Below are 13203 nucleotides of genomic sequence, written 5' to 3' on the forward strand. Positions count from 1 at the left end.
GATTCACCTAGGCCAACCTCTCGGTTGAGCTCCCTCTGAATGGCATCCCTTCCTTCCACTGCATCAGCCGCACCACTCAGCAAACAGCAGAGGGTGCACTCCATTGCATCGATGGTGTCACTGATAACCATGTAAAAAAGCACTGGTCCCAAGACAGACTCCTGGATGACACCACTTGTTATCAGCCTTCACCTGGACACAGAACCATGAATCACCACCCTCTGTCTGTGGCCTTTCAACCAATCCCTTATCCACCAGGTGGTCCACCTGTCAAATCCACATCCCTCCAGTTTAGAGATAAGGATGTGGTGGAGGGCCATGTCAAAGATCTCACTCAAGTCCAGGTCAATGACATCAGTTTCCTTCCTTTTGTCCACAAATGCCATCACTCCATCATAGAAGACCACCTGATTAGTTAGGCATGGCCTTCCCCTGCTAAAGCCACACTGACTGTCTTGGATCACATGCTCATTCCTTATGTGATCAAGCATGTCTTTGAGGTGTATCTGTTCTTCACCATCTTCATCACTGTTCCACATTTGAATCAAATAATCGGTGTTGCTGTCACAAAGAAAACCTCTTTGTCTTCTACTCCTGCTGCACTACTGTGCTTTCACCAGAAGCAAAGGAAGAGGCCACCTCCTAGATCCAAATTTTAAGAAACCAACACCCAATAGGTGTCATCTGAAGTAAAATAGCAGAGAAATTAAGATGACTCTTCTGCATCCAGCTTGGATCACTCCCTCACTCAGGCACACCACCATCAGATCAAGGAGATGCTGCCTTCAGCTTAGAGACTGTATGGGAAATCACAGCTTGAACCTCTGATTAATCAGCTGAGGCAAGTGTTGGGTCAGCTGCGGGAGCACAGGTGAGAGTAATGGAGCTGTGCTCACAGAAGGGGTGGATCTCGACTCCACCTCCTCTGAGACCTCATTTAAGGGCTGACCACCACTGAGGCAGCATCTCTTGGTGACTGCTCCCCAGTTGAGACTGCCTCAGCTTTCTGGTCAAAACATCGACATTGGTGAGTTTTCCTTTGCTAACAACCTTTGACTATTTACCACCATCTTGGTTAACGTCTTTATATTAGCCACCCTTACAGAGACCATAAGGGTTTGGGCTTCCAAACTCTCAGCAAGCATTTGGATCAGACAGCTTCCTGCTGGGGAGCTCCCTGCATCACTGCTGCCTATTCTGGTACTGTACCCGCAGATGCTTCAGAGCTCATTAGCATGGACTTCCTTCCTCCCCTCAGCAGCTGCTCCTGCACTCACCTTCATTCCTGCTCAGATACCGGCCGCTTCCAGCACCAGCTGACCTGCAAGACACAGAAAGGAAAGGTGGGAGTCATGCAAACGCAGAAGCCCAAGGCTGCGTCACCACCACGTATGGCAGCCTCGGGAAGTCAGCTGCAACTACAGCCTTTGTCAGAATGGAAACAGGCACCGTCAATTAAGTGTGACTTCTCAACTCATTGCCACCATCAGAAATAGGCACTGAAATTGCTCACTTCACTGCAGCTGGTTACCTCCAAATGCTTGCAGATGGTGTCATCTGCAAACTTGCTGAAGCTGCATTTGATTCCACTGTCCACGTTGCCTACAAAAATGTTAAAGAACACTGGTCCCAACACCACCCTCCACCTGGACACTGAGCTATTGACTGCAACTCTCTGAGTGTGACCATCCAGACAGTTCCCTATCCTGCAACTGGTCCATCCATCAAAACCATTTTTCTCCACTTTGGTGACCAGGATGTCATGCAGGACGGGATCAAATGCTCTGCACAAGTCCAAGTAGATGATGTCAGTTGCTCTCCCATTATCCACCAATGCTGTTACTCAATCATGAAAGGCCACCAAGTTTGTCAGCCATGGCTTGACCTTGATGAAGCCATATTGGTTACCACCAATCACCTCATCTTTATTTTCCAAACTACAAACCTGTCTGAACCATTGGCTTCTCTGCATGCTCATCACTAGTCTCTCCTTAGCTTGTGTGCCCACAATGTATGGGGAATGTCAGCCTCAAATCTTACCTAGAGGACATTTTTGCTTCAAAATCCCTTGAACAACACACAATCCCTTTTAACTCTCCACGTCTGCACTTATTTATGTCAGATCAGACCATAGTTCTGTGCTGCTATTTCCCTTTCCTTCTGAAGGGCCTGGATAGAAGTTGGATTAACCTCAGGAGCAGAGTTCCTGCATAAAACAGCCAGTACTGAAACAGCAACCCAACGTGGTTGCAGACTGAGAGAGAAAATGAGAGTTCACCACTTGTGAATAATGAGACTTCTCTTATTTCCCTGGGAAGTAATGCCCACTTTTTTACTTTGACGCAGCGCCTTCCATTCCTAGAAGGGAAAATACCAAGTCAGATCTCCATTAGTCCTTCCATCTCTGCACTGAGCATAGGCAGCCTTCAGATCTATGCTTAATTCACCCGCTTCCCTAGAATTAATGGAACTGTGCTTACTGGAACATATGCTGAAGCTTAAGCACAGTGCAGTGTTTTCAACATGTAGGAATGGCTATAGAACATGCATAAATTCTGGCTGACCTATGACAGCTTAAAGCACTGCGGAGGACTGTTAACAAGCTCGTTTGGACATCACCTTGAATAAATGACGTTATCCCCAAGTAAGGGAAGGAACAGCTGAGCACCGGGGAGGTACACAAAGTGCCAGAGCAAATTCTCACACTGTCAGGTGCAAAGAAAACTGAGATTTCACCCTAAAACCCAGATCACAACAAGGCTACAAAATCCTGGCTGAGAATTTCTGTGTTAGAGTTGAAGCTCAAGACTGTACTCCAACCAACAATATTTTGTGCAGCAAGACCTCAGGAGTTCACAAGAAACACAAAACAAACTTCCATTTCAACTTGATAAATGAACTCAGGACATAATAACAAAGAGTGCTGATCTGGGCAAGTAAAAGAGCATAAAGAAAAGAGAGCAGTGCAAAAGCTATCAAGCAAAAGCTCAGACTTGCATCCCTTGGAAGTGAAATTAAAGGCTCTCATTCATTTCCAGAGAAGTCAGAAAGGAAAATACCATTACATGCCATACCTTGAACCACTTGACGTCCACCTTGGGCCTGGACAGCTCACACTCAAATGTGACCTTGTCCTTCTGAGTGACGCTAATTTTGATTGCAATTTTCATTCTTGGATCACTTAGGGCTTCAGCCACTTAATGGAACTAACTCAGTTAAAAGTCAGGGGTAAAATAAACACTCTCTTGTACTAGCAGAGAGATTTGCAATGGAGTAACTGAAGTAAGGATGGGAGACTGAAGGTGTTGGGGAAGACATCCAGGCTTTAGCTACAGGGCATGCATGCAGAATCACAAAACAAAGGCCAGTCAGAAAAATAAGAGCTTCATGAGAATTAATGGGGTTGTTTCTACATGCCCACCCTATCTGCCAGTGTAAATCCTTCCAGTGAAAAAAAGGAAAGCTACATATAGGTGGGGAGAATTGTTGGCGAAATTATTTGTGATATTTTTTGCTAATAATATGCCCAAAATCCTGGAGCAAGACTTCAAGTTAAGCAACTCAATCTGTGTACGTAGACTTACAGAAGGAAACCATAAAGCTTATGGAAGGGAACTGTCAAGCTAATCCACAGCTAAAACAGAGTAGAGACGAATTGCAGGAGCTTGTTTACTTTGCACAAGTGTGAGCTTTAACCACTGCTGAGCTCCTAGTACAAAAGTCTGAACCAACAAATTTCACCACCCTGTGAGATGATGGACAAGAAGAAACCACTTAGGAGCACATAAAAGATGTGTCCCTAAGTGTATGAGCTCCTTTATGTATGAGCACCTTCAAAGAGCCAACAGAGTCAATGATTTTATTGGAAGCATCAGATTTTATGACTCGCAGTAAGTGATCACCATAACTCACACTCACATCTCCTGCCTGTAGAGGAGATCCTCCTTGCATCTACAAAGAAGCAAGAAGAAAAGAGACAAAGAAGGAATAAAAAAACTCCCATCTCACATTTGGGATGCTTAATTCCAGACTTGAAGGCTGATTTGCCCACTTAACTGCTGTGCTCTTCAGAAGCAGCTGTTCAACAGTTATTTAGAGAGAAAGACAAGTTTTGTACTTGGTTGTTAACACAGAGAACAGCATAAACACACAAATAAACTCAGCTTTGCAGTGTTGTAATGGCTGATGAGGGAAGCCAAGGATCCTTCCACACTGTCAGCCTTCATTTCCAGAGACATACCTTTGGGGGTGATGGTAATGCTGCTCTTGTCATCTCTGGACTCACAGAAGTACTCTCCCTCATCCTCAGTCCAGATCCCTCTTATTGCCAGAGTTCTTCTGACCCCTTCCTCGTCAATCTGGAAACGTTTGCTGGGTTTGATCTCAACTGCATTCCTGCACCACACCACCTTCCCTTCGGCATGGCTCACTTCCTCTTTCTCTAAGCCACATAAACAGCTGCTTAGCGCTCCCAAAGCGAATGCTCACCAGTTGTTTCCAACTTGAAGGTCATCTTCTGGCCAGCAGCCTCGCAGATGTATTCTCCAGCATCTTTCTTCTCCAGCTGCTCCACAACCAGACGCCATGTTTTGCCCACAGATTCCATTCTGAACGTTCTGGAGGAGGCAAGAAGTCTTCCATCCTTGTACCATTTTACTTCGCTTGGATCCTGTGCTACTTCACAGCTGAGGGAGGCACTTGCTGCCAGGGCAGCACTCACCTCTTTCTGCACCTGCTCCTGGTTTATAAACACAGGTTTTGGCTCTGAGGGAAGAAAAGAAAAAGTATTGACTGAGGGACTGAAATGAGACCATCTTACAGGTCTGTATGTACAGCTTGGAACTGCTTTGGGTTACCACTTGTGCCCAAACTAATAGCCTTCACTAGAGAATATCAGCTCTTCTGTTGAAACACAGTGTCAAATCTAGGCAAGAAAGAAACTAGGAACCAAGAAGGAACCAAGAGGGTCCTTGAACACCAGTCCCATGGTTGCAAGTCACTATGCAAACATATTGAACCCAAAAGAACATCTGTCCTGCAGGCAACCAAAACCTGAGTTCCTTTAACTTAAGACCCACTGTGAAACATCAAAACACATAAACATGTGATAGTCAAACCACTGGCTGCCTTTTCATGACCCAGAACAGTACTCCTGGCTTCCTGAACAGACTCCTCATGGCCTCTACCATTGCCACAACTGTGACTGTCAAAGGCACAAAGGAAATATGCTCACCAACGCAGTCCTTTCTTCTTTGTGTGTGATTTGCAGATATCTATTTTACTTTGAGCTCTGGGAATAGTCAGCTCTACCAGGTCTCTTACTGGGAGTAGCAGACTCACCTATCCAGATGCAGCCTCCAACATAAAGGCATAGGAAAAAGGCAGTGTACTACTAGGAGAAGTTCCTGCTTCTCCTACCATGAAAGCCTGCACGTACAACATGCACTCCAGCCTCACTGCACATACTTATCTCAGTCAAATGTTTCGGTGAACAGGAATTACAGTTTGGGATCTCAGGCACAGGAGAGATTTGAATAATACCTTGAATATTGCTTCCATTGTACATATATCAGTAATTATTATTCTACAGACAGACTGAAACAGGTCTTTGTGCCATACTAAAACCAAATACTTTCTACAAAGCCAGCCAATCAAGTCTAGAGAAAAAACCTCAGCACAGACTACTGCAACTGGATCACTGTATAATAGAAACTAGATTTTACTTTACTGTTCTCTGCTGTATTTCAGATAACACCTGTCTCACCTGTGACATGAATCTTGAAGGTGAGTTTCTGGCCAGCAGCCTCGCAGCTGTACTCCCCTGCATCTTTCTTCTCCACCTGGCTCACCACCAGCCGACGCTGTTTGCCCTCTGACTCAGCCTTGAACTTCTTGCTCCAGGTGATCAGTTTCCCCTCCTTGTACCACTTCACCTCCATCTTCTCCTGGGCCACCTCGCAGCTCAGCGTGGCATTTTCTGTTGGTGCAGCCTTCACCTCCTCCTGCACCTTCTCCTTGTTTGTAAATACCACTTCTGGCTCTTAGAAGGGAAAATAATTCATGTCCAAGATAGGAATGTGCCCACTGCCCTTCCACCTTACAGGAACAATGGAAAACCATCTCTTTGACCTGGCAGAACACACCTAAATCTGCTGGGATAACATGCAAACTGTGCCATGGAGGGTGATTTTCATTTGCTTGTCTGTTTGATGAAGCTTTGTTTCCTAAAGAAGCTTTTAGTAATCTCTTTGTGACAAAGCAACTATCTCTGTGCAGCAAGGTAGGAGATCACCTGAGGGGTTCTTAAAGTCACTTCGCTGCAAAGGAGGAAATATTTTGGTTGAAGCTGAGTGCAAACTGACAAATTTTAGCGTCAGGAAATGTACCGTGCTGCATCAGAGACACATAGCATTCATTTCTTTCGATCCCAGTAGCTGCCTCTGTTGTCAGCACTGGATCATTCTGTTCACTGCAAAGAGTGACGGACCAGGACTCCATGTTCAGGACTTTGTCACTATTTCCCATCCCATCCTGAGAAGAGCTAAGCTTATCTCACATTATTAGAATCATAGAATTACCCAGGTTGGAAAAGACCTTGAAGATCATCAATTCCTACCACAGCCTAACCATAGTACCCTAACTCTAAAAACCCTCTACTGCATCCAAATGGTGGAATATCCTCATCGTCCTGGAGGCACATTAGTCAGGTCACTTGGGAGGCAGAGTAGGTCAGAAAACAAAAGTGTTTTTCCTACTCTGGAGCCACAACATGGCAATGAATCTTGGATGACTCGCCACACCACTTTCTTCCCCTTGCTGCCAACTACTTGATGCCCCAGAAACATTAATCTACAGAAAACCTTTCAGTTATATCTTCCCCATAGCATGAGACAAGACCTTCCAAGATGAATAAAAAGTGATCAGACATTGGGCTGACACCCAAATGCTCACCACGATGCCCCTCTTCTAAATCATTCCTAGAATCAGCTGCACTTCACAGTTCTCCAGTTGTACCAGTGTGTGGGGATAGACAGGCACAAGTACAACCTTCCTGTGTATGGATCTGCTCCCACAGCAATGGGAAACTCTGCCAGTTTTTAAAGGATGGAGCTGCCTGTCCTAAGGACTTTCTAAAGCTTTATGGAGGAGATACAAAGTGAAATATATTCAGAACTATTTTCTCCATTTTCCCAGCAGACCTGAACAATACCAGTCATGGTTTACAAAAATATGACACCCAATAGGAAATATTCTTATAAAAGAATAATCATTTTTATAAATATTCGAGAAATTATTCTAGAAATAGAAAGGTCAAAAAGTACCCTTTCTCACCTGTTACATCGACTTTGAAGGTGAGTTTCTGGCCAGCAGCCTCGCAGCTGTACTCCCCTGCATCTTTCTTCTCCACCTGGCTCACCACCAGCCGACGCTGTTTGCCCTCTGACTCAGCCTTGAACTTCTTGCTCCAGGTGATCAGTTTCCCCTCCTTGTCCCACTTCACCTCCATCTTCTCCTGGGCCACCTCGCAGCTCCGCGTGGCATTTTCTGTTGGTGCACCCTTCACCTCCTTCTGCACCTTCTGCTTGTTGATGAAAGCATCTTCTGCTTCTGCAGATTGGGAGAGCATTTAGGATGCACAGCTACATTCACGCTGTCCAATGTGTTCAAAACCAAACACAAAATGCTGCTTGTGACAACTTCATGTATGTTTGTAATTTTGGAATGGTCTCATTCATACTAAACATGATCCAGATTAAATACGTTCTCTCTATTAATTACCAGTGACCCAACACTTCATCGTCCATTACTATGCTAAATATATTCTTCATATCTTTAAATATCCTTCACATTCATATCATTAAATATTCTTCTTACATTCAATAGTTTGAAAAAATTAAGGTTTGTGAGTAAATATTTTCCTTATTTAAACCTTATTTAAATCCTTGCAATCTCCCCCCATAAGCAGATGGGAATCTACTAATGCAGCAGAGAAGGATGCATTATATGCACCACTTGAGATCAGTTTTAACATAATTTCTCTGTGGTTCTTGGAGCTTTGCTTAAATTGTTCCTAAAAAAACTATTTTTAGAGGGGGTCAATATGATTACATTCATCAAAATTTGGAAGCCAAAGCAAACACCAAATATAAGCATGTTGTGCTCAGTGACATACAGGTGTTACGAATTACACTCTAGAAAAGCAGTGCTGATTTACATATTTCTTATTCAAAACTGAAATGTCATTTACACAGAACAATGTACTCATGCAATATTGATATGACTCCTGATAAGGTGTTCATTTCTGTCCCTGTCAACAGGAGTACTTCTTTCACTGAATACCTACAAACCAATCTCACTTCTTTACCAAATCCTCAATATTGTAAATAAGGTTTAGATACTGAAACTCAGAGGCCACAGCTAATTCTCAGTAGTAAACAATACGACATCATGAAACAAGTTAACTGCACTTAACTTCAGCCACCTGAGAGTTAGGGTTGATCTTGGTTCCCATAGGAAAACATTCAAGCTTCAGTTTCCCAATGAGACTGAGGGATTTGAAGCTGTGCTGTGCTGAGTGGTGACCTTCAGTGGAAGGCAGTGGGTGACTCACCTCACCCTACAGCAGATGGTGGCAGCTCACTCCTCAGACTATACTGACTACAACTGACCATAATCCAGTTCCCCACATTCAGGCATCTTGGGCAATTCGACATGCTCTGTGCATCCAAGATGTCTTCATGAGGCTGGGAAATCTACACGGCACTCTTAGGAGAGCCTTCCCTTTCTAACACAGCAGCTGGACGCCAGCAGGGATCTTTAGAGAACTTCAGGTATAACTGGAAACCAAGTGGGACTCATGGGCCATTCTGTGATGAGAAACATCTCTCTCACCTGTTACATGAATCTTGAAGGTGAGTTTCTGGCCAGCAGCCTCGCAGCTGTACTCCCCTGCATCTTTCTTCTACACCTGGCTCACCACCAGCCGACGCTGTTTGCCCTCTGACTCAGCGTTGAACTTCTTGCTCCAGGTGATCAGTTTCCCCTCCTTGTACCACTTCACCTCCACCTTCTCCTGGGCTTCCTCGCAGCTCAGCGTCAGTACAGCCTTCACCTCCTTGTCTACCTTGTCCTTGTTTGTAGACTCACCTTGGGAAATGATAGGCATATCATATCATATCATATCATATCATATCATATCATATCATATCATATCATATCATATCATACCATATCATACCATATCGTATCATACCATATCATATCATAAAACTAAACATTTTGCAGTCTAATAGCAGATTTGGACATGAGATTTAAAACACCTGCATGCACTGCTGAACCTCCTCCCTTCTCTTTTTTTCTGCTCATGTCTCTCTACATTTCCAGTAAATCAGAAGGGAACGGCCCTCTAGAACAGGCTGCCCAAGGAGACTGTGGATGCTCCATCCCTGCAGGCATTCAAGGCCAGGCTGGATGTGGTTCTGGGCAGCCTGGGCTGCTGCTTGGCAACTCTGCACATAGGAGGGGGCTGGAACTGGATGAGCACTGTGGGCCTTTGCAACCCAGGTCATTTATGAGTCTGATTATTGGCATTCTCCACCTCATTGTGTCATTCAAATTTTGTAACCAGATCTCTTCAAACACCTCCCCTTTTCTCACTCCTTGAATGCCTGGTGTGCTCTTGCACTGTAACCCTGCAGACACCAGCTGACTACAAGAGCTGCACAAGTTACCCTCCTTGCCTATGGTTTGTTGCAGGAATTCATTCCTGGATGGAAAAGCACATGTAGAAAAATGTTGATATGACACTAGTTGACCAAAATGTTTTGCACCAGAGGGGCGGCAAGTTGATCCTACAAATGCAAGACACACAAAATGAAGCGTTCCTTTCTCTCTGGGATTCCAAGCATTTTCTCACCTCTGACTTTCACTTGGAATGTTGCTTTGTCATCTTTTGTTTCACAGCTGTAGCTCCCTCGGTCTTTCAGGGTCACATTTTTGACCATGAGCTTGCGGTGCATCCCCTGGGAGATGATGCTTGTCCTCTGGTCCTGCTTCACCTCTGTTTGATCTTTCTTCCATACGACAGCTCCGCTTGCAGCTGACACCTCACACACCAGCTCCAGGTCTTCAGAAGGACTGACTGATATTTCTGGAGTCGTTTTGGGCTTGTTGACAAAATCAATGGCTTCATCTGAAGAAAAAAAGAGAAAGTGGTTTACATCCTGACTCAGGCTTCTTCAGTACAGCATTAAGATACAGTTAGAACTGATTGTAATGTCTCTGCTCATTACATTTGGGTGATTGAGTTTCACCTCTGGAGGTACTCACATACAAACGTCTGCTTGATTCTCCTGTGTAAGGAAAGAGTAAGTTCTATGCAGACAGTTCTTATTTCTTTTAATCAATTCTGTATTCTGCACATGTTCTTCTGAAGCTAAAATGAAGGCAGCTAAGTAACGTGTTTGCAATACATGAACAAACCTATTCAACACCTTGTCTCTAAGCTAACAAGCAGCGTTTGATGAGCACATCAGTATTTCATGCCCTTCATTCCATCCAGACACAACCTGCCTGAGGAGCAAGCTGATGGCTGTCAGCTACAGGCAGACCTAGCTTAGTATTGCATTTCTTAGAGCAACAACTGTTGCTTTCAGTCACTGAATATACCAAGGCCAATTGCTATGCCAGGCACATTTATGGCATCAGTGAACAAATAATGAGTTAAAAATTGTAATAGACAGGAGTCATCTATTCTTTTAAAACTAGGTGACCTAAGAAGAACAGTCCCACTAGAGTCAAGCTGTTAAGAACTAATAGCATCAATCAATATCACATAGAAAGATTACAGCGAAAGGTTTTCAGTAGAGCTTCAGTTCATAAATGAAAACTGGGTTATGGAAAAGAGGCTCAAGATAGAAAACAGAAAACAGATCTTAACGCCAGGTTCTGTGAATGCAGCCAGCTGAATTTCACAGATATTGAATTTCAATGACAATTTCTTGTGTTATTTAACCCACCAGCTCCACCCTGAACAGGAACATGTCAGTGACAAGCATTACTCCTCCAGGCTTGACCTGACAGTGCTTTACTTGCACTATGAGCTAATGGCTGTGCTTACAGCACCTCAGGGAGACACCTCAGAGATCACAACGTCCTTCGGGTACAGCAGGAGACACTCAACTCTCCAAATGTGGAGTTTAATTTGTCAAAAGAGGAGACTGGATTCCCATGCTAAGAACCTAGGACCATTTCAGTCATAGGTTTAAAGATGATGTAAGTGCTGAGGCAATTCATGAACTAGAAGAATGAAGCCCAGATGTCAGGGCTCAAGTCGTGACTCCAGCCCCAGCTGCAGCTAAGGCTGTCTTGAATTCATCACAACACAGTTACATTATTTGCTCATACTGTGGATTTGCATAGGGACAACAGGAAGGTCAGAACTGCTTCAACAGAGATATGCAATCTTTGTGCTAAATACTGTAAACCCACAGGGTTGGACAAATTAAATGAATTAAGTCTGAAGTGCTTTACATGGATTGTGATCCCATGTTTGCCTCACAAACTTACCTGAGACTTTCCAATCAAAAATCAGAGTGTCATCTCCAATTCTGCAGATGTATGTTCCCTCGTCTTCTTTCGTTACACCTGAAGCCACAAGCTTATGCAGTTTCCCTTTATCTTCCGTTGTGAATTTCTTACTGGTCGTGATTTCTTTGCCATTTTTGTACAACTTCACCATGACACTGGCTTCAGAGGTCTCAGAAACAAATTCAGCTTGTTTTCCAGCAACGGCCCTGATAACTCCTCCAGTTGTCTCTTTGTTTATGAAGTCTGCCAGTGCTGAAACAAAATATGGACACACAAAATATGTATGATGGTAAAGAACTGCAGGGACATTGCTGACCATGAGGCATTCATTTATCATAAAACCAAACGTACACGTTTAATCCCAGTTCTAATTGCTGGATTCTAATTCAGAAGCTGGCAAATTGGCAGCTTTTATAAACCACGTACCAGATTACCTTATATCCACAAGTTTAAGGACATACACTGTACAGGGGACGGAGGCAAAAGAAGAAGCCGAAGGCTTCAAGAAAATGTTTAAAATAGGAAAACTGAGGAAAGAATTGGAACAAGCAAACTAGAAGGAAATCAATGGAGGGGTATCTATTACTGCATTGTAACCCCCTGGCAAACAAAATGAGCCTAAAAGATGGAGATATCACTTAGGACTGAAAAGAAAATCACAATTCCTTTATGGAAATTAATTGGAGCGCAAAAGTTAGATGAGGAAACTGGCCCCTATTAACACACAGTGGAATAATTGACTTCAAAGATTCAAAATCTCACCACTTTCTTAGCCAAAAGTTTAAGCCTATGGGCACGGTCCTATTTTACTCTGGGCAATGGAGTTTGTTTTCCAACTTCTTGTTAACATATCATTTCAAAACAGCGCACACAACTGAGTTGGGTCTGTTGAGACAGCGCAGTCAGAGCTGCTAAAATCAAAGTCTGGATTATGCATGCATTTGTTCTGCAGTTCCAAGAACACGCATGTATAATACAAATTCAACAACATTCTACAGCACGCCTGTCTTTTAGGAGCTCGAGAGCCAGCTGATGGACACTGGGATGCCTGAGATCCTGTCAATACATTTAACTCCATCCTATCATACAGTCAAATTTCATTCATTTTTTCAGCAACTGTCTCTTATCATTGTAGTTCCCTCACCACTGCTGGATGTGAGCCCAGCCACACAAAAGCAGCTGCTGGTTTTCATTGCAGATACTGCAGGAAGGAGGAACAGCCTCCGGACTGGACCAGCTGAGCGTGGCCCTATCAGGATTTGCTCCAAAGGTCTTATTACCAGTAGTGCTTCCTGCTGAAATACATGGGGGTCCTCCTTTGATTCCAACCCCAACCCACCTCACCATGCCCCCTGATAACATCCATCAGGGCCACATCTCCACAGTTCCTGAACACCTCCAGGGATCCCACCACCTCCCTGGGTAGCCTGTGCCAGTTAATTCTGAGGGCAGACCTGCCAGTATGAAATATTATGCTAACGTGACAAAGAGGGAGAAGAAAAGCAAAATTAAGACTAGCTGACAAGCCTTGGCAGGAAGTTCTGCTCTCCATCAATTTAGTCCTGTTATTCAATTCTGTTTGGAGCTGTCTCCATGCCTCTCTGGAGTTTGTTC

At 44.0% G+C, this 13203-nt stretch overlaps 1 protein-coding gene across 1 annotated transcript; it reads right to left on the reverse strand.

Moving 5' to 3' along the window:
- Window positions 1–5744: 5744 nt before the first annotated feature.
- On the reverse strand, window positions 5745–10633 carry LOC146753577 (obscurin-like protein 1). Its single transcript, XM_085529387.1, has 4 exons — window positions 9917–10633; window positions 8893–9147; window positions 7333–7608; window positions 5745–6040 (listed from the first exon to the last, which is right to left on the reverse strand). The coding sequence occupies exons 3-4, from the start codon at window positions 7505–7507 to the stop codon at window positions 5745–5747; spliced, it is 471 nt and encodes a 156-aa protein (XP_085385513.1). The 5' UTR covers window positions 7508–7608; window positions 8893–9147; window positions 9917–10633.
- Between the last annotated feature and the right edge of the window lie 2570 nt (window positions 10634–13203).

Source organism: Coturnix japonica, chromosome Z (assembly GCF_054131305.1).
Source record: "Coturnix japonica strain WE chromosome Z, WE-NBRP24, whole genome shotgun sequence".
NCBI lineage: Eukaryota > Metazoa > Chordata > Aves > Galliformes > Phasianidae > Coturnix > Coturnix japonica.

Coding starts and splice junctions, on each gene's coding strand:
- LOC146753577 (XM_085529387.1), bottom strand. CDS start 7,507: ATGGAGGTGAAGTGGGACAAGGAGGGGAAACTGATCACCTGGAGCAAG. Junction 6,041..7,332: donor CTTCAAAGTCGATGTAACAG/GTGAGAAAGGGT, acceptor TTCCCTTCTAAG/AGCCAGAAGTGGTATTTACA.